This window comes from Neofelis nebulosa, chromosome 7 (genome assembly GCF_028018385.1).
Source record: "Neofelis nebulosa isolate mNeoNeb1 chromosome 7, mNeoNeb1.pri, whole genome shotgun sequence".
Taxonomy (NCBI): Eukaryota; Metazoa; Chordata; class Mammalia; order Carnivora; family Felidae; genus Neofelis; species Neofelis nebulosa.
Genome location: NC_080788.1, coordinates 99,452,476 through 99,473,886, shown reverse-complemented (window position 1 = coordinate 99,473,886; position 21,411 = coordinate 99,452,476). Strand labels below are relative to the sequence as shown.

The 21,411-nt window shown below is 43.1% G+C and overlaps 1 protein-coding gene across 13 annotated transcripts in view; it reads left to right on the top strand.

The window, feature by feature from the left end:
• The window catches only part of NIN (ninein), a 102,138-nt gene that overhangs the window by 37,903 nt on the left and 42,824 nt on the right, over positions 1-21,411 (top strand). For all 13 annotated transcript variants that reach the window (XM_058739004.1, XM_058739003.1, XM_058739002.1 and 10 more), the window contains 7 exons: positions 10,424-10,463; positions 11,722-11,912; positions 16,301-16,447; positions 16,922-17,089; positions 17,581-17,717; positions 18,025-18,165; positions 18,404-18,578. In XM_058739004.1, coding sequence (XP_058594987.1) covers positions 10,424-10,463; positions 11,722-11,912; positions 16,301-16,447; positions 16,922-17,089; positions 17,581-17,717; positions 18,025-18,165; positions 18,404-18,578 — 999 coding nt within the window. The remainder of the gene's footprint in view (positions 1-10,423; positions 10,464-11,721; positions 11,913-16,300; positions 16,448-16,921; positions 17,090-17,580; positions 17,718-18,024; positions 18,166-18,403; positions 18,579-21,411) is intronic.

The window sequence follows — 21,411 nt, the reverse complement described above, 5'->3', positions numbered from 1 at the left end:
TTCCCCTCCCGTGTCTAGTTCATAAGGCCATAAAGCCATCGCATAGGGAAAGACCACTGTAATCTCCTCACGTTCTCATTGCTACAACGTGTATTTCAGAATTTCATTTGGAAACCCTGACGTAGAATGTGCTAATTTCACAGGTGCCAGGTAGGTTCCACCACGAGGCTGAAATGTGCCTTCACCTTCCAATTTAGGGTGTTTATCTGGCAAATGGATTCCCTTGGGAGTCTGACCTCTCATCTCAGGTGGTATTGAAAGGAAAGTGATTTTTTTTCTTTTTTATGGGATCATTTTCACTCAAGGCAATTCAATTGGAAGTTCTATTCTGAATTAATCCAGACTAAGAAAGGGCACATTCTCGATTCCAGCATAAGATGTGATTAATGAGAACGTTTGGGTGGTTATTTTTGGTTAAGAAACAGAAGTGAGGTTTTAGTTTCCAGAGAGTACATTTTTTTCCCCTTCTCTTATATGCATACCCACAATGGCTACTGAACTGACCTTGAATTTTGTGGTTTCTTCTAAGGATAGGTGGAAGGCAGGGGTGGGGGGGGGGAGCAAAACTAATGCCCAGTTCTATTCTGTATTACTGTAGGAAAGGTTGTTCCATGAATGTAATTAGGGCAGGACTACTTTGCTTTCTGCCCTCGTTGAAAACAGGGGACACCTTGTTAACTGTTTTCCTCCACAGGGAATAAATCGAGTCTAGGAAGATTATTATCAAGAGTAGGAGGCTTTAAACCATTATTTTTTCAACTACAGACAATAGTAGTGTAAGCCAAAACCGTGAGGTTTGAGTGAGGACCTGAGAGAAAAGTTGAAGCCACTTGCTTCATTTGCTCAACAATGGGGTTTGCTCAGCAAATCGCGTCTTTGTGTTTGGACTGCAGGGGGCGGGGGGTGGTAGGGGTGGGTGGGACAGGAGTGGTGGCAGTGGTTTAAGAACTAAGAACAACCCCCCGAACTGATTTTTACTACCCCACATAAAATCAGACTTCTTCAAGAAGTGGGAAACTGACTTCTAGTCCCCTTATGTTCATTTTCATCTATGCATATCTTCACAGTCAACCTTCATGAATGATTCATTTATATTGTGTGGCATAAATATTGAATTCTGGAGCAAACTTCTTAATGACTGAGAAGTTCTGCTAAGAGCTTTTGTCATCGAAATGTACCTGTGTTCCCATTCCTCCTGTTAGATGTTTTGTTCTAATCTTTGACAAAGTAAGCACTTTCATTGCTGAAGCCATTTATTTCCATCAAACGATAGGACATCATCAGGATAGTTTTTTGTATTAATGGAATTTCCAGTGTTTCCCTTGAGTTTTCTTAAGTCTGTTAGATCCTTTCGCTATTCCCAGAGGTGAAACACTCATTCAAGATGCAATTGTAGATCACTTGAAAGTGATGGAAAGAAGTCCCTTCAAAGCTGGTAAGATCTCTCTCTTTTAACACAGACTGTAGCTCTCAGGCTTGCAGGCTTTGCTGTTCTGGTAAGTCTTCCTGACTTGATCCCAGAGGGAATTGCCTTGGCATCCAGCCCCCGCCCCCATCTCTTTCCAGGTCAACAATTTCTAGTATTTATTTACTAACAAGAAAGAAAAACAGACAACAAATTAAAAATGAACAAAGTTAATTTTAATGATAATAACATTTTCCATCTGTACCATTAAGTGTATCTTCCGAATGGAAAACACTGTTCATTATCCACCAAGAGCAACTCTGATGAAGGAGATACCATGAGCAGATGTATTAAAAAAATCCCTTTAGGGGCACCTGGGTGGCTCAGTCGGTGAAGCGTCTGACTTCAGCTCAGGTCATGATCTCGCGGTTCGTGGGTTCGAGCCCCACATCGGGTTCTGTGCTGACAGCTTGGAGCCTGGAGCCTGTTTCAGATTCTGTGTCTCTCTCTCTGCCCCTCCCCTACTCACACTCTCTCTCTCTGTTTCAAAAATAAACAAACATTAAAAAAAATGAGGGATTTAAAAAAAATAAAAATAAATCCCTTTAGGGACTTTCAAATCCAATGAGCCAAGAACACTCCCCATCTCAGTAGGAGAAGAGGCTTAAGGCTCAAACTCTTAAATTTGCAGCGTGGCAGGACCCATAAAAACATGTGTGCAGTGAAAAATCCTACATTAATTCGTGTTGTCCCCGGTATTGACCTGTAGGTTTTAATTGCTTTAAAAATTTTTTTAATGTTTATTTTTGAGAGAGAGGAACAGCATGAGCAGGGGAGGGACAGAGAGGGAGACACAGAATCTGAAGCAGGCTCTGGGCTGTCTGCACAAAGCCTGATGTGGGGCTCAAACTCACGAGCTGTGCTATCATGACCTGAGCTGAAGTCAGACACTCAACCGACTGAGCCACCCAGGCACCCCAGCTTTTAGTTGCTTTTAAAGATAAAGGAAGGTCCATGGGTTCAGAGCAGAGAGACTGAGAGTTAGGCTGGCAGGCGGTCTCCATTGCCCATTTTGCCTGCAAAGGCAGGATGACAGAAACGAACCCAAGTCCCTACAGAAACAGGGGCCCTCCTGGGCTTGCTTGGCTTCTAGTTCCCAGCCCAGAGCAAGCAAGGGCTTTATACATATTTAGAACTGTTAGTTAAATATGCCATAGATGGTGTGTTTTTCAAAGTCCTCACGTTTTGGTCATAAACACCCTTCTAAACTGAGTTCTGTTTGTGTTTTTCCAGAGACTTCCTGTGCTTAGCTAATTGTGCCACTCTTGTGAAATGGACACTATAGCTCTATTTGTTTGGGGAGCTTTGTTATTCCAGCAAATTTCCTTCCTCTTCTTTATGGGCTTGCAAGGCTTTCCCCTTTCAAAAAAAAAAAAAAGGAAAAGAAAAAAAAAACATCTGCTTAAGGCTGCTGAGATTGGTTCAGCAACCTCTGCTGGGAAAGAATAGCCCCGTATGTGCCCCCATAATCGTTTTAATTAGCCATACATTCTGCAGGGCACAAGGTCTGCGCTGGAGCAGATGGCTGGTGGGGGCTGGGACGGGGCTATTGTGGGCAGGGGCCTCGCCAGGCCCGCAGGCTGCAGATGCCGGCCCGGCCTTGGGGCTGGGAGCCCGGGATCCAAGAGGCTCGGGCCATCTGCTCTGCGGTCCAGCAAAGCAGGTGGCCCTCCAGAGAAAGCAGTCCTGAAAGCGGCATCACTGGTGTAGCCCACGCATGTGGGGCACCCTCGTCCGGCTACCGGACAACCAGAGAGTTGACCACAATGGCCAGAGTGACGTTGAGATGCACAGCCTACAGAGCAGGCTTCCTTTGTCCGCCTGAGGGGGCTGGGGGGCTGCCTTCTGTAGCAGCCATTTTGGGGCCAGGCAACCTCTGACCCTCTCCCCTCGGGCTGCTCTCAATGGGGTCGTTGGCCAGCACACTTGGCATGGTCATATGGAAGCACAGGCAGCCCCTGCCAGCTGTGACCAACCAGGGGACACTCTCGACCAGGGGGAGGGCGACTAGGGAGGCCCTGCTCCTAAGCTGAATCAAAAGTTGATTGCTTCGTCACAATTACATGTTCAAAGCTGTAGTTTCTACAGAGCCTCTTCTGGGTTTGTTCTTCAAGCTGACACTGGTCTATCTGTTGTTTCTTTTCTCTGCCCTTGTCCTAGTTTTGGACACCCAAATAGTAGGAATAGTAATGGTAATATCTATTTACTTCACAGATAGTTAGCTCTCGAGTTATAGCAGGCACCGTTTTGAAATGCATTCCAAATATTAGCACACCTTTGTAGGCAGGTACTGTTATTCACTTACCCAAGAGATAACTGAGGCACACTGGCTATTAAGTAATGTGCCCAAGGTTGGACAGCAGGTAGGTGGTGGAGGTGAAACTGAACCTTGGGGGTCCAGCTCTGGAGCCCAAATCTTTTTTTTTTTTTTTTTAATGTTTATTTTTGAGGAAGAGAGAGAGCGGGCAGGGGAGGGGCAGAGAGAGGGAGACACAGAATCTGAAGCAGGCTCCAGGCTCTGAGCTGTCAGCACAGAGCCCAATGCGGGGCTCGAACCCAGAGAACCGGCTCATGACCTGAGCCAAAGTCAGACACTCAACCCAGGCACCCCTGGAGCCCAAATCCTTAACCACATATTTGTTCTGGCTGAAATCATAATGACAGCTACCACTTCCTAAGTGCCAGGCATACGCTTTCACGTCTGCACTGGGCAGCTCATCCCCACTTTGGGCATGAAGTAAGGAACCGAGGGGTCACACTGAGCGACAGAGCCAGATCGAACCCAGTCTCTCTGTTCAACCCTTGTGCTCATGCCCTCTACCATTTTGCCTCCAGAATCAAACAGAATGACCGTAAAACGCTTATTAACATCCATTGCGCCAGTGATAGATGACCTAAGATTTCAGGGGAAGAAATTCAAAGTCCTTTTTCATGAATTAGTATTGAGAACACATGCCAGCAATTGTCCCTCCCTTCTTTGCCCACTTTTTCAAAGATTTTAAGATTATCTCCCTTCCAGTGCTTATGGCTGATCTGTGTCTAAAGACCACCTGCTGGGCTTTCACTGTGCTGGGTAAACTGGCAGCAATTAAAAGACCTTGTTCCAGAATGATGCCTCCCTTTATTGATGGTGTTCCAGTAGGCAAATGACCTAATCCCTCCAACCTTCTAACCTGCCATCCCCTCCTGCTCCCCCTGCTTTTTAATTGGAACTACTGGCTCCAGGCAGTGAGAATGAACATGAGCTATGAATGAACTGAATCTCCCCCCCTCCCCTCCCCTCCCCTCCCCTCCCCTCCCCTCCCCTCCCCTCCCCTCCCCTCCCCTCCCCTCCCCTCCCCTCCCCTCCCCTCGAAATTGCAACTTTTTTTTAATGATTTTTTTTAACGTTTATTTATTTTTGGGACAGAGAGAGACAGAGCATGAACGGGGGAGGGTCAGAGAGAGGGAGACACAGAATCCGAAACAGGCTCCAGGCGCTGAGCTGTCAGCACAGAGCCCGACGCGGGGCTCGAACTCATGGACCCATGAGATCATGACCTGAGCTGAAGTCGGCCGCCTAACCAAATGAGCCACCCAGGCGCCCCACGAAATTGCAATTTAACAACAAACATTCGGCTTCCGTGTGCTTACCTCCCCCTTGTTAAAGGAACAGACCCTTGGCGGAGACTGGGGAGAAGCACAGCACATGTTTCTGGGTGGCTAACTCCATCTCCAACTGAAGTGGTCTTGGAATGGAAATGTAGCCATTTAATATACATTTGGTTCTAGGCAGGGCTGTTCCTAGCTGGATCTCTGTTTCTTATACAGGGCCATGGGAGAAATGCTTGGGAAATTGTTACCCCTAGAGAGTTAAAAAAAAAAAAATGTTTTTTGTTTTTAATGTTTATTTATTTTTAAGAGAGAGAGAGACACAGAGAGTGAGCAGGGGAGGAGCAGAGAGAGAGGGAGACACAGAATCTGAAGCAGGCTCCAGGCTCTGAGCTGTCAGCACAGAGCCTGATACAGGGCTCGAACTCGCAAGCTGTGAGATTATGACCTGAGCCGATGTTGGACGCCCAACTGACTGAGCCACCCAGGCACACCTCCCCTAGAGATTTTTTAACAAGTTGTCCCTTACCTGCCACCACTTGCCCACAGAGTTTGTGTGAAATCATTTAAGCTGCCAGTGCTGCCTGGGGTTTTAGAAGGCTGTGCTGTGCCTGGTGCCATTGGGTTAAGCTGCCTGAAGGATGGTCATGGTCTCAGTCCCCAATTCGGGTCTCAGACTGGTATCCCTGATCTGTCCACACTCTGAGAAGCTCAGGAGGCACTGGCATCAGCAGCTTTCACCCTCCTGAACAGCACCTGCCATCCCACCACTCCCACCACTCCAGGCCTCTTCTGTCTCAGGTCACAGAGCAGGTGGGTTCTGTGAAAGAACTTTCCCTTTCTCCCCACCCCCAGGTCACAGGAAATTCATTTAGTGAGAATTAGAGGGCAGGGGGTTAAAAAGAAATAGTGAAGTTGCACCTGTTTATATTGCACAAACATTTATAATAGCAAAGGAAATATAACTGTTTCCCATAGTCCCTCAACTAAATGCGTCTATTTTTCTTATCTCTATTTCCTTCCATTCTTTGTCTAATTGTATAAATATTTTTGCCCTTGGTAGTCATAGCATAGATGGCATTTTTGTCATGGTCTTTCATTTAACATTTCACGTGTTTTTCCATGTCTTACATGGTTTTAGAATTGTACTTAAAATTTTTTTAATGGTTTTATTTATTCTTGTGAGAGAGAGAGGCAGAGCACAAGCAGGGGAGGGACAGAAAGAGAGGGAGACACAGAATTGGAAGCAGGCTCCAGGCTCTGAACTGTCAGCACAGAGCCTGATGTGGAGCTTGAACGCACGAACCGTGAGATCATAACCTGAGCCAAAGTCAGATGCTTAACTGACTGAGCCACCCAGACACCCCTAGAATTACACTTTCAGGACTTTTTGTAAAAAGTTCTAAATGTACCTATCCGTGCATAAACTTTTTTCCTTTGATTTTATTGTCAGTGGAAATCATATGAAATTATTGGGTCAAAGAATACGAACATTTTCATGGCTTTTGGAACATGAAGCAATTTTCTTTACCAAAAGGGTAATATCCATTCCCACTACTACCAGGAACGTATAAACAGGCCTATTTTAATTCATAACCTTGATGGTAATAGGACTTAAGTACTGCTAATTTAATGGGAACAAAGGGATTCCCTGGTTTTAATTTATACTTCTTTGCTGTTGAAATGAGTCTTTCCCCATATTTATTTGTGTTGCCTTTTATGTGAATTGTCTCTTTGTATTCTTTGCATATCTATCTACTGGACTTGGCATTTTCTTACAAATATATGAATAACTGATAATTCCCCCCAGGCCACCTAAATTAATGCCTTAAGTTTAAACATGGTAATGAAAATAAAATCTTCAAAAATAAATTTAACATGTACTACATAAACACATGTCCAATAAAAATAAGATTTTACAGTGCTTATTGTTTGCCAAGCACAATTTTAAGCATTTTGCCCAACTCTGTGAAATATGTACTACTTTATTCCCATCTTATAGATGGAGAAACTGAGGCAAAAAGCAATTAATAAATTTGTCCAGGCCAAATTCAGTAGTTAAGGGGCAGTATGGCTTCTTTGTGCTGTAACCCCCTTACTCTTATTAGTTTGGGGAAAGAACCAGGGAAGGAGAACAGTTGGGGAAGTACTGTCCTGAGAACTGAATCAGGTATGGGGGCACCTGAGTGACTCACTCGGTTAAGTGTCTGATTTGATTTCTGCTCAGGTCATGATCTCATGGTCTTGAGATGGAGCCCTGCGTTGGGCTCTGTGCTGAATGTGAAACCTGCTTGGTATTTTCTCTTTCCCTCTCTCCCTGTCCCTTGCTCTCTCACTCGCTCTCTCAAAATAAGAAGTGAATCCGATATAATCATCCAGTCCCATAGACTCACAAAATATTTGAAACAGTATGTTAAATCCTCTTGCTTCTCTGAACTAATTGCTCACTATTTTTAAATGAATGGAGGGGTGCCTGGGTGGCTCAGTTGGTTGAGTGTCTGACTTCAGCTCAGGTCATGATCTCACGGTCTGTGAGTTCGAACCCCATGTTGGGCTCTGTGCTGACAGCTCAGAGCTTGGAGCCTGCTTCACATTCTGTCTTCCTCTCTCTCTGCCCCTCCCCTGCTCGTGCTCTGTCTCTCTCTCTCAGAAATAAACAAACATTAAAAATAAACAAATAAAATGAATGGAGAAGTGAGAAAATGTAAGCAATAATCTTTTAAGTAACTATACATACCTCGTGACTTTAGGAATTGTTACCAAGGGGGTTTTGAAGGTGTGTTTCTCTTTTAGATCCTCAGACTAGATAATGTGAACTGACTAGTCTTCAAATTTGCTGATTCTTTCTTCCTGCCAGTTCAAATCTGCCATTCAAATTCTCTAGTGAATTTTTGCATTTTTCCATCTGTGTGTCCCAGTCGGGGCTTCCTTTATTGGTGGGGCCCATTGATACTCTTCCTGTTTTTGTTCTGTCCATTTGTGCTGTTAAAAATCCTTTCCTCCTTGTGATTTAGTTTTATTTTGACCAGTGGTTCTTAGATCATAGAAACCTATTTTATTTGTTTTAAGCAGATTTAAGGGATTCCATTTTAGGGTGCTTCCAAATCATATGCTGAATAATGAATGAATTTTCACAATTTGGAGATGCAAAAGTAGTATTAGTATAAGAATTTAAGTCTTTGCTCTGTGGGTAAGAAAATAAATATGCTGGGACAGACAGGACGCTTTTATTAGTGGAGCTTTATTGATTTAAATCATTTTATATGAAAACAGTAGAGCTCCACCCAGAAATAATAATGTAAGAAAATTTACAGAGGGCTGTTTACCCCAACGCTCCTTCCTTACCCCCACCATGCCTCATATATCCACTAGGTTTGAAATACGTCTTTAGGAGGAACTGTGGGCTGCTAAAATTGTAATCACAAACGAACAAGCAAAAATCACACTGTCCCCTAATTCTGTTTCCATAACTACCATGTATATTAGTGACTTTCAGTTGTAATCTGAATGAGTTGTAGTGCACTTGTACATTGTGAGTTATGGCTTTTTGAGGTCTTCTGCATGGCACGAACGATCAACCTCAGCACTGTCAGTCTGGAGTTTTAGTTTAGTGTGACAAAACTGGGGAAACTCTGATGCTCTCTTCAGTGTCTTTCCAAGTAAAATATGGAACTGTGAAATTCTGGTATACAACAATGGTCCTTTAATTAATTGGAGAGGACCAGCATGAGTGAGTATGGGGTGGAAAAAGACATGCTTGGGTTGCCTGAAAGAGGACCTCCACTCATATCAACTTGAATGGGATACTGAAAGTCAACGTTCAGTCTAAGAATTTAGGGTGGTACACTCTTTGCCGTAGGGATGCCAGCTCTCGGAGACTGGAGTTAATCAGGCTTATTTTCCTGTTGAGTTTATTGAGGATTCCAGGAAATCAGATCATCTTGTACAGTTCAACCATCACAGAGAAAGGGCTGGGTATTTGTTATCGAAAGCAGTTTCATTCATCAAGTTGGATCTCTGCTGAGACAGCAGCCAGGTTTTGAAAGGGGGATACACCTTTTCTCAACAGGGTTTCCTGCCATGGTTGTAAAACCTCCCAACAGGAGTGATTAGGCACCTCGCGGGCTGGCCAAGGGCCACCGCGACCTACTTGTTGCCACTGACCAGAAGCAGACCTGTGCTGCACTTGGCTGGTGGACAAATGTCCAGAGTTTGGTTCTGATTGTGTCCTGGCTGGGTGCTTTCATGCAGTACACACACTATAAAATGTATGATGTGACTTGAAAAAGACCAGTAGTAACATAGTACAATAGGGGCAAAATGGTCCAGTTCAGGTAAATTTCACTGCTTCTAATGCAATTTACTGGTAACATGTATTTTCTTTAACTTGAGCTTTCTAGCCCACCTGTTTGGGGTTGCATCTCTGTCTCCTCCCTCACTGTGTCACAGACATACTAGGCTCATTGTTACCTCTGTGCTTCAGCAAATAGCAGCTGCTCCTTTCTTTTCACATGGCTGTCTCCTGCTCACCCTTCAGGTCTCAGTTTAGATGTTGCTTCTTTCAGGAAGTCTACCCAGATCTCCTAAGTCTGAAGGATCCTATTTAGATACCCTCATAGTATTTGAACTTCTACATCATAACACTTTTTATAGGCTTTTTAATTTTTTTTATTAATTTTTAAATGCTTATTTATTTTTTGAGAGAGAGACAGACAGAATGCCAAGTGGGGGAAGGGCAGAGAGAGAGAAAGAGACACAGAATCCGAAGCAGGCTTCAGGCTCCAAGCTGTCAGCACAGAGCCTGACGCAGGGCTTGAACCCAGGAGAGATGAGATCGTGACCTGAGCTGAAGTCGGATGCTGAACCGACTGAGCCACCCAGGCGCCCCTCCATCACACTTAATACACTACAATATTATACTTTGTTTTCTTGTCTGCATGTCTTCATTAGCATTTAAACTTCTTGAGGCAAGAAATGTGTCTGTTCTGTTCATAGTTGTATCCTGAAGTTGTATCATAACACTTAGCACCCAATAAACATTGAAGAACAGATTCATAAATGCATGGTATGAATTTTTGTTGGTTGATGGATTCCGAATATTTGCTTCGGCTTGGTTTTATCGGCTGTGACAGGTTTAGCTGTTGAATAAGTGAATTTGCAAATGTGAAAGGCAAATCCCTAGTGAGATAGTGCGGGTGGCTAAGTGGTGTTTCTTAGGTGTCTCTTCTCGATTTGCTGGTTGACTAAGGGTGGCCCACCGAAAGGTTCTGAATCATGTGACTTACTCGGGTGATGATCCCAGAGTTTTCCCTGGAAAAACTGAATATTTACTAAAGCACACTAATCTTTTCTTCTTGCCTTCTCTAGCACTGGAAGACACAGCGCAGTGAAGAGTATGAAGCGGAAGGTAGGAACTGTGTGTGTGTTGGAGCCTGCCTGGAAAGGAAGGGCTGCCATTCCCAGGGCACTTTCCACGTCCCCATTTCCTGCATCTCTTAGCCTTCTTCCCAAGAAACAGCCTTGCATGCTGGAGGCCCGCTAAGAAGTAACGTTAAGAACAACAGCAACAACAAAAAAATCCATTCCCAATGGAAAGTTCATAGTTTTAAAATCTCAGCATTTTAACCTCACACAAGGTATGGCAACTAAGATGTAGAATTTCACTTATGGGTTAATTACTCTCTTAGGCAAACTTTCAAATTAAGCTATTTAGTGTTGAACTGCTGGGGCCAGCAGATGGCACTGTGGTTCAGCTGACAGAATTTGAGCCCACCTCACAGCCTACCCTGGCTGTACTCTACTTAAGTGTAATTACTGTGTGTTCTCTATGTCTCTAACCTGGAAAGACACAGCAGTAATGAACTTAATTTGTTCAATAAATAGTAACGGTAGCACTAAATGCTCTTCTCAACCCTCTAAGGTTCTTCCAGGCACACAAAACTGTCCTAGTAATTATCTCATGATTAAGTAATGACTCTATAAAACTCTCGTATGTAAGTGGAAAGTTTAATTAGAATTTATAATGGAGGATAAGTAAATTTTGATTTTTAAATGAGTTTGATCCTTACATTTTCAAATAAAATTTATCCTTAATGTATAGGTAACTAGCAACTTGTAATTTACAACCATTTATTCTTTCAAGTTGGTTTGTTTGTAGGTCAGAATATTTAAATGTGTAAACAGGCTAATCCTGAGACTTTTATTATTTTATGATATTTATTATGAAATCATTTCCTTCTTAGTAAAAGCAGTTCTAGTGCTTAGATCAGAAAGAAAGTGGTGATTAGATAAAGTCTGGTAGCTATAGTTGAGGCAGGGCTGATAAATCTCTTTGGAATGGTTCTCAACTAGCCTTCTCTTCCAGTTACATCCAAGCCTTAAGCCTGTGCATGTCTTCAGTTGGAATAAAACAGACTAGAACCTTGGTATGCTTGCACAGGAGATATTTCTCATGTGGTATAGAAAAATGTGCCTGTTTGCTCTTGTTGCAGCCTAAGAACCAGTGGTTCCATTTCATTTGGACTACAGATTCAAATCAAGATGGAATCAGCATTTATAGCCTCTTTTTGTAATATTTACTTTCAAAAAGCACAGTTTTCTTTGAGAACAGGCTCTCTCTCTTTGCAATTCCTTTGGGAACAGCACAATATATGTTTTTATTTCAGGCCAGTTAAGATTTTGGAACCCAGATGACTTGAATGCCTCACAAAGTGGGTCTTCTGCTCCCCAAGACTGGATAGAAGAGAAACTGCAGGAGGTTTGTGAAGATCTGGGGATCACCCGTGATGGTCACCTGAACCGAAAGAAGCTGGTCTCCATCTGTGAGCAGTATGGCCTGCAGAATATCGATGGAGAGGTAAGCCTTGCATCATATTTTTATTCAGGAATAATAATGATGATGAAATCTGAACTGGCACAGGCTAGGAACAGCCATATCTTGCCTTCCTGCAGCATGTTACAGAGATTCCATTCTCTTCTTTTCATGGGAGATAAGCCTTGAAGATTCTTTCGTAAGAAGCTTGTGTTAGGTTGTGGGAAAAAAAACCCAAACCTGACAATAGCTGACCCTCACCGAACCCATAGTACGTGACCCTCACTGTGCTAAGCATGTTACCCCACATTATTACTAGACACTAACCAGCTTGGTGCGGCCACCATGTCAGATATATCTGTAGAAGTGGCATTCACAAAACACAATGTGAGAAGGACCTAGAGGAAGGATTATGCAGGGAGTTCAGAAGATTTGAATTGGGAGAATATTTCAAAGGCCAGACTGATGAGTTTAGGTTTTTGGAGAGAAGATCTCAGTATCAACCCTGCATTCTTCAGCAGATTGAGTAACATACAAGAAAAACTTAGATCACGAGGATGCTCTGAGCTGCTTTTATGGGGTATATTGGTGTGCGGACAGCCTTTGGCTAGGAGACCAGCCAGCCAGGAGCTATCACAATATTCTGGTCATGAGGAAATGGAAAATGGTGGGCTGGTGGTTTTGAAGATACAGAAGAATCTTGAAGGACCCCACCCCCTCCCACCCCCCACCCCCGCCAAAAGACTCTTGCTTGGTAAAATTCTGAGCTTTGTTTTCTGAAAAATTAAGATGGGAACTGGCAGGACTGGGTGCTTGAAAAGCCATGAAATATAAGAACATAAATAATTCTAAGATATGTCTTTCAGAGAGCTGAAAATAAGGACTGGAGGGGCTCAGAGGTTAGGGCTACAGTTGTAGTTTGGGGAATCTTTGATTAGAATGCTATTTGAAACCATACTGCCTGCTTGTTCAGGGGATAAATGATATTATTTTCCTAAACCAAAAACAGATTTATCATCAAAAGCTACCAAGTAGCCTCATTTGCAGAAGAGATTTTTTTCCTCCTCCTCTGTAGTATATGTGACTGTTATATATACCCATTGACTACCTTTTTCTTTTTTTTTTTTAATTTTTTTTTTAATGTTTATTTATTTTTGAGACAGAGACAGACAGAGCATGAACGGGGGAGGAGCAGAGAGAGAGGGAGACACAGAATCGGAAGCAGGCTCCAGGCTCTGAGCCATCAGCCCAGAGCCCGACGCGGGGCTCGAATTCACGGACCGTGAGATCGTGACCTGAGCTGAAGTCGGACACTCAACCGACTGAGCCACCCAGGCGCCCCATTGACTACCTTTTTAATGGCTCAGTGGTCATTTATTTTCCAGTGTTGTTGAGTCATAACATTAAATTCATCCTCCTAAATTATAAACCCAGTGCAGTATACAGAACTTTGGGATGTTTTGCCAAGAAATACTGCACAATACTGCACAAACTTGGATTATTTATCTAAGAACAATTCTTGGAATAAACTGTAGCCATTTGCGGGGAATTGCATTTTCTTCTGTGGTGGAATTTCTAAAACCCAGGGAAAGAAGTAGCTTATTTAGTTATTTTCCTCTCATCCAAGGATGAGTAAAAGATTGCTCATTGAGTATAGCTTTTACTTAATGTTTCCCCCCACCAAAAAAAAAAAAAAAAAAGTCATGAAATACTATAGTACTTTGTACTATTAGCTCTCGACCACAGAGGAGCTGAAAGTTCAAGATGATCTCATCCACAAGCAACTTGGGATCATAGGATTTTATGACTGAAAGCAATTTTAGATTTAGTCATCTCCTCGTTTTCTAGATAAAGAAAGTGATGTCGCTGCTGCTTGTTGCCGTTACCAGGAAGGGGAACTAAACTCACTGTCTCACGTACTATGCTTTCCAGAAGCAAGGACCGCTGTACGGCAGGGAGGGCACATGCCAAATATGGCCCAAAGTTTTGAGTTGCTTTTGTTGTTTGTTCTTTTGGTATGCCCAATGTTTAAAAATTGAACTCTTGCTACACTTTTTTTAAATCAGATTTTTCTAAAAACCCAAAGATTTGACTCCCATTTTGCTAGCCGGGAGAAGTGGCTGGCTAGCTCCTCTGGACAGGACACGCACTCGTGTGTTCAGTTCCCTGCTTTAAACGGCACTCCTTTGTACTGTCTCAAAACCATCCTGCCTTTTTCATTAATATCACCTTCCTGGCCTCTCTAGGTATTTGGGTTTGTTACCCTATTCTAGTGCATTATGTCCCAATGTATACCTTGGGAAATCAACCATCCAGAGACCTGCCTGGCTGGTGTGTCATGAGGAGTAAGAATGTCCTCAGGGTTCTGGATCTGGCTCCTGCACAGACTGCGGAGGTGCCCCACTTGCCCATTTGACTTGTGTTCTATTTAGCCCAACCCTGCCTTTTTCTGAATCCACAACCTTCTATTCACCACTCGCCTACTCCCCCCATGTACAATAACTGGTGGGACTCACCTGTTCCTCCACTTTGAATGAATGAGGTGATGGGTTTTTAGGCAGTCTGGAAGCTGTGCATCAGTTTGGCCAGGGTCACAAGGCCAAGCAGTGTGGAGCTAAGGTTAGAGCCAAAATACGATTGTTCACTTCAGTCAGCACACCTGGATTTTACTATGACTTATGGTTTGATGATCCCGAGAGCCTAGTCCTCTAAGAAAGTGTTCTTTGGTTTGGTAAGAACAAGACAGAACTGCTGAGGGATCTTAGTGACCTCAAAATCTCACCCAGATACCTTTCCATTGGTTTTACCGTATAATTCTCCATTAGAAACTGTTCCTCTTCCAAAGATTTCCACTCTTTAGAATGGCTTCTTGTTTCAGAGTCCTCACCAGAGGAAGTGGTATTAAAAAAAGAATAGAGACAGATGTTTCCTATTGGATGTGAATTGGAAAGAAGCATTTGAGATAAAAGAAATGCCTCAGGCACTTCCATGAAGAATAAAATCAACAATTATGAGATGATGAATCCTAGCAATAGTCCAGACTTACAAAATGGATATTGAAACTTTGAAGATGTGTTACAAAGAGGCCTTTGTTAGAATGGACCCAGTTGCAGACTCTAATGCCTTCAGATTAAATGTGTTGCTTACTCTGTGGGCATCACCTGAGAACTTGTTAGAGATTCAGAATCTCAGACCCCACCCCCAGATTTAACTGTGTCAGAGTCTGCATTTTAACAAGATCCTCAGGCGATTTCTGTTCTGTACAATGGAGGGGCGTCTGTATAGAAAAACTTGAGCCCCCAAAGGTAAGAGGAATCCATCTGCCAGGAAAAAAGAGCTCATTGCCTTTCCTCCCTATTTCGTGGTGTCAGTGACTCTTGCCGCTTTATCCATCCTTTCTATTCCTCTACTGCCCTAGGGAACAAGCCATCTTGTAGGCAAGGCTCCGAAGGGACTACAGTCCAGTCTCTCCTTCCCCAATTACATAATGAGGACTACTGGATTACCGTTAAAGGGCACAAAACAGCCAGGCAAAATTCCTTCTCTTTACATCTCTTGGGGCCCTTCTGTTGGACACACACAAAATCTTTCCTTTCCGACCTTCATTTCTCCTGTGCTAAAGCATTAAAACAAACCCCAATACATGCAGTCCTGTTCCAAGTAGTGCTCTAAATCCCGAGTCATGAGTTTCAGACCCAAACTCTTAGATCATTGCAGTCTGTCCCAGACCAAATTCTGCTGTGCCAACATACCAATTGCAAAAATTCAATATAAACAAAATATTGTGTTGAGTCACCACAATATAATAGTTTAATGACTGTCCAAACTTATTTCTATTGTTACAATACTGGAAAGCTATATCTTTATATTTTTTAATCCATAAGAATAATATGTAGCAACACTAAATATTACCCATTTGGGGCACCTGGGTGGCTCAGTCCGTTAAGCATCCCACTTCAGCTCAGGTCATGATCTCACGGTTCGTGGGTTTGAGCCCCGCATCAGGCTTTGTGCTCACAGCTCAGAGCCTGGAACCTGTTTCAGATTCTGTGACTCCCTCTCTCTCTCTGCACCCTCCCCTGCTTACCCTCTATCTCTCTGTGTCTCTCAAAAATAAGTAAATGTTTAAAAAAAATTTTTTAATTAAAAAAAAAAAAAGATTACCCATTTTACAAGTGTGAGTAAAAAAGAAAACAGTTAATTGCTAAATTGCCTAGGATTATGAAAATGGATGTTTATACTTAGCTTGTGGAGGAGGAAGGACATATTACTGAAAAGGAAAATAAATTCAGTGAAATGAGAATAAAGAGACATGCTATATTTCTGGAGCCTTGGGGTCAACAGTGGTGCCAGTTTCTATTGGCCACGAATGTACTTTGGGCCTTGTGTTATTTTGAGGGAAATATTTAAAGTAAATGGTTACTCTTTTCCAGATGCTTGAGGAAGTCTTCCATAATCTTGATCCTGATGGTACAATGAGCGTAGAAGATTTTTTCTATGGCTTATTCAAAAATGGAAAATCCCTCACACCATCAGCATCTACTCCATATAGACAATTGAAAAGGCATCTCTCCATGCAGGTGAGAGAGAAATAGGAAGTGGTTTCTTTGTGAGCAGAAGTTAAAACCCACTTGAATAGTTTCTAATGAATTAATCTGTTGTTTGAAGAAGAATAAGGAGAAGGAGAGAAGCAAAAGAAGAAGAAAGACTAAACCATTGGGAAGGAAAAGTTGGGTTTAAAAAATGACCATAAATTACAGAGTGGGAAGCCACTAATTATGCCCCTTAATGTTAGCTGTGGGTCCAAAGAAACCTGGTGTTAAGACACATCTCATCTATGTCAAGGATCTCCCTACCAGAGCAACTGTTTTTGATAAGTTTTGCATTCTTGACTCCCTTGGGAAAGAAAGATCAAAGGGGCTGCGTGACTTTATTTATTTTTTTTAATAGTGTTAGAAAGACACGGCTTCTGTTCAGTGTGGTCAGGACGGACCATTTTGGGTCAATGTCTGGTTGAAAGGCCTGACCTTGCTCGAGTCTCTTTCTTCTTCCAGTCCTTCGATGAGAGTGGACGACGTACCACAACCCCATCAGCAATGACAAGTACCATTGGCTTTCGGGTCTTCTCCTGCCTGGATGATGGGATGGGCTATGCATCAGTGGAGAAAATACTCGACTCCTGGCAGGAAGAGGGCATTGAGAACAGCCAGGAGATCCTGAAGGTGCGGCAGCTAAAATGAGAGAGAAATGACAGACTGGGGAAGGGTTGAAAAATTCCAGAGCTTTTGAAACTGATTTGATCTGATTTAATTTGATTTCTCCTTAATGATTCTTCTGTTCACAAGCTCTTAGAAATAAGAAGTAACTTTTCTTACCCCCTTTTACCAGGAGTCTGTTGCTAACTACTTCCCGTGTTTTTAACACCAAAACTGTTGACAAGTGCAATGCTCTTAACTGATCTCTGGCTGGTAAAGATCAGAGTTATACTATTGTATTTATTTACAGTGCTAGAGAATATTTTGTTAAACATGCACGTAAGCATGTATGGTTTCCTTAGAACTTCAGTTGAAGGTTGTTCCCAAGCAGTCTCTAAAGAAATGTGATCATCCAACTTCTTGACTGTACATTCACTTCTCTGGGTTTGTATACCCTTCACAGCTTCCGCTTTAGAGGACAGAACTTGTAATTATCTTGAACTTGTTCTGATTTCTAGGCCTTGGATTTCAGCCTTGATGGGAATGTCAACCTGACAGAATTGACACTGGCTCTTGAAAATGAACTTTTGGTCACCAAGAATGGCATTCACCAGGCAGCTCTGGCCAGCTTTAAGGCTGAGATCCGGCATTTGCTGTGAGTTGCTTGGAAGGTCCACATGCCCTATTCCCTTTCCTGCTTGCCCAGCAAGTCCTTTAGAGGCCTGTGACACATTCTGTATGCAAATGGAGCTAATCTCCTATCATCTCACTATTGTGAAAATTAAGTAACGCTTAGATTTGCATGTAGGCTTCTGAAGGAAGCTGTGGAAGTGTTTATTTTGGAAGGGTTTTGGTTGCCTTGGTTTTGTTTTTGTACTGAAGCAAGCCAGAGGAGAACTTTTTTGGGTCCACCTGTTGCTTAGAGATGGTTTCCCTTTAACTTGGTCTATTTCTCTTTCAAGGGAGCGAGTTGATCAAGTGGTCAGAGAGAAAGAGAAGCTACGGTCAGATCTGGACAAAGCTGAGAAGCTCAAGTCTCTAATGGCTTCAGAGGTGGATGATCACCATGCGGCCATCGAGCGGCGCAATGAGTACAACCTCAGGTGGGACTGGCGGGGCCAGGGCCCTCTTTCCTACCACACTGGCCAGGGTGGTGGGGCTCAGCCTGCCTGCCTGCTCAGCCACACCTGGCTGGAGGGACGCAGGTGTGGTCAAGCCTTAAGGAAAGCAGGACCCAGTAGATCTTTCCATCTCTAGGACTCTGTGTTTCCATTTTTGGTGGGTCTGCATAAGGACCTCTGAGGGTCTTACTGGCAGCTTATTGGTCTTTCCTCCTCACAGGAAACTGGATGAAGAGTACAAGGAGCGAATAGCAGCCTTAAAGAATGAACTCCGAAAGGAGAGAGAACAGATCCTGCAACAGGTGGGCAAGCAGCGCTTGGAACTTGAGCAGGAAATTGAAAAGGCAAAAACAGAAGAGAACTACATCCGGGACCGCCTTGCCCTCTCTTTAAAGGTAGTCATCCTCTTAGTTCTCTGGTCTGTGTCCCTGCTGGGAACGCCACATGGAAAACCACAGCTCTGGAAAGAGGGCAGGTCTGCCCAGGGCGCAGTCCCAGGATTCCCGTATATTTGTCCTGCTGGGTCATGACCCAGACGTGACAGAGCCCCTGCTGGGATCTAGATTGCAGGAGTGTCCAGGCTTCTGGTGTGCCCGCGGTGTCAGTCAGTAGATCTTGTTCTTCTCACCCCTTGTAGTTGCACTGAGTCATTAGGGCTCTTTGGCACCTGGTTGATGACTTCTCTCTTCCCTGTCCCCCACCCGATTCTGAGCAGATGGCATGGTCTCCTGCCACACACAGGTCGTCAGCTTTGTTTCTTTGCTTCCAAATATGTCTTTTGCCTTATACATCCTCTCCTCTTTTCTCGTGTCTCAGTAGAGGAAACGATCCTTCTCTTCACTGGACTCTGATACGGTGCAGCCTACTTCCATTCTGGATACCACTACTTACTGGAAAACCTCGATCACGTTATCCAGACCTGTTTCCTAATGTACAAAATGGGCACCATTGTAATATCTGCCTCATGGCATATTTAATATGGGGACTAAATGAGATGCTGCATATGCAGCGTGTAAAAGGAAATAAGTACGCGCAGTATATTAACTGTTGTTCCTGAAACTCCACACATCAAAAACTGAGCTAACTCTCCCACCCTAACCATCAAATCGCCTCTTTTTCTGAATTTTCTCCTTAATCTGTGTCATTACCATGAGGTGTCACAGGAGCTAAAACCCTCAGTCATCCCCGCTCATTAGTCTCTAAGTCCTGTTGGTGCTCTGAAACGTCTCTCAGATTTATCCCTTTCCTCCATTTCTGCAGGCTCTGAACAGGTTCAGAATTTCAGCTGACTTATGTGCATCTTTTCTTCCATCCATCCAGCCTCCATATGGCCACTAGAGTTACATTACTAAAGAACACTAAAGAACTTAGTGAAGAACGTGCTGTTACCCTGTGTAAAAGTACAGCGTGGTAGCACTGAAGGCCCTTGGAAGGGCACTTGTCCTTATACTTTTCCACCCTCAGGTCCTGCCAGCAACCCCCTGAGCCATGCCCTTAATCCGACCGCACCTGCCATCAGATCTCACAGTTTCTCAGTGGGTTTTTATGCTCCTTCACTGCTTTTGCCAACACTGCAGACCACATGACTCTATGCTTCCTTTTTTCTTGACGGAAGATAGTGCATCACAGATAATTGTGTCTACATCTGTCTCCCTCCCCACTGTCCAGATTGTGTTTTCCCTATGGTCAGTAACAGAATCTGATTTGTTAGTTTCCAGAGCACCAGAACAGGCCCAATACACCACAGAGATTGCTCCTGTTTTGACATCTAAATTTAGACATGCTTTGAAAGCTTAGAGTTCTAGCGCCGGCATTTTGGGAGAAAGTGTGTTTTTTTTTTTTTTTTTTTTTTAGGAAAAAATTCTTCAAGCATACTCTTTTTCATTCCATATTGCTATGTGAGAGTGTGAACTAGAATGTATTAAAAATACACTGGCTTTATATTCTTCTGGCAAAATACACTTTGAAAATAATGTTCTTCCAATCAGCCTTTCACACTGGAATGGAACATATGTCAAAATGCATGTCTGTGTAGTTTTTTTTTGTTTTTTTTTGGTTTTTTTTTCACATTTTATTTTATTTATTTTTTATTTTTTTAAAGATTTTTTTTTTAATTTTTTAATATATGAAATTTTCTGTCAAATTGGTTTCCATACAACACCCAGTGCTCATCCCAAAAGGTGCCCTCCTCAATACCCATCACCCACCCTGCCCTCCCTCCCACCCCCCATCAACCCTCAGTTTGTTCTCAGTTTTTAACAGTCTCTTATGCTTTGGCTCTCTCCCACTCTAACCTCTTTTTTTTTTTTTTCCTTCCCCTCCCCCATGGGTTTCTGTTACGTTTCTCAGAATCCACATAAGAGTGAAACCATATGGTATCTGTCTTTCTCTGTATGGCTTATTTCACTTAGCATCACACTCTCCAGTTCCATCCATGTTGCTACAAAAGGCCATATTTCATTCTTTCTCATTGCCACGTAGTATTCCATTGTGTATATAAACCACAATTTCTTTATCCATTCATCAGTTGATGGACATTTAGGCTCTTTCCATAATTTGGCTATTGTTGAGAGTGCTGCTATAAACATTGGGGTACAAGTGCCCCTATGCATCAGTACTCCTGTATCCCTTGGGTCAATTCCTAGCAGTGCTATTGCTGGGTCATAGGGTAGGTCTATTTTTAATTTTCTGAGGAACCTCCACACTGCTTTCCAGAGCGGCTGCACCAATTTGCATTCCCACCAACAGTGCAAGAGGGTTCCCGTCTCTCCACATCCTCTCCAGCATCTATAGTCTCCTGATTTCTTCATTTTGGCCACTCTGACTGGCGTGAGGTGATATCTGAGTGTGGTTTTGATTTGTATTTCCCTGATAAGGAGCGACGTTGAACATCTTTTCATGTGCCTGTTGGCCATCCGGATGTCTTCTTTAGAGAAGTGTCTATTCATGTTTTCTGCCCATTTCTTCACTGGGTTGTTTTTCGGGTTTGGAGTTTGATGAGCTCTTTATAGATTTTGGATGCTAGCCCTTTGTCCGATATGTCATTTGCAAATATCTTTTCCCATTCCGTTGGTTGCCTTTTAGTTTTGTTGGTTGTTTCCTTTGCTGTGCAGAAGCTTTTTATCTTCATAAGGTCCCAGTAATTCACTTTTACTTTTAATTCCCTTGCCTTTGGGGATGTGCCGAGTAAGAGATTGCTACGGCTGAGGTCAGAGAGGTCTTTTCCTG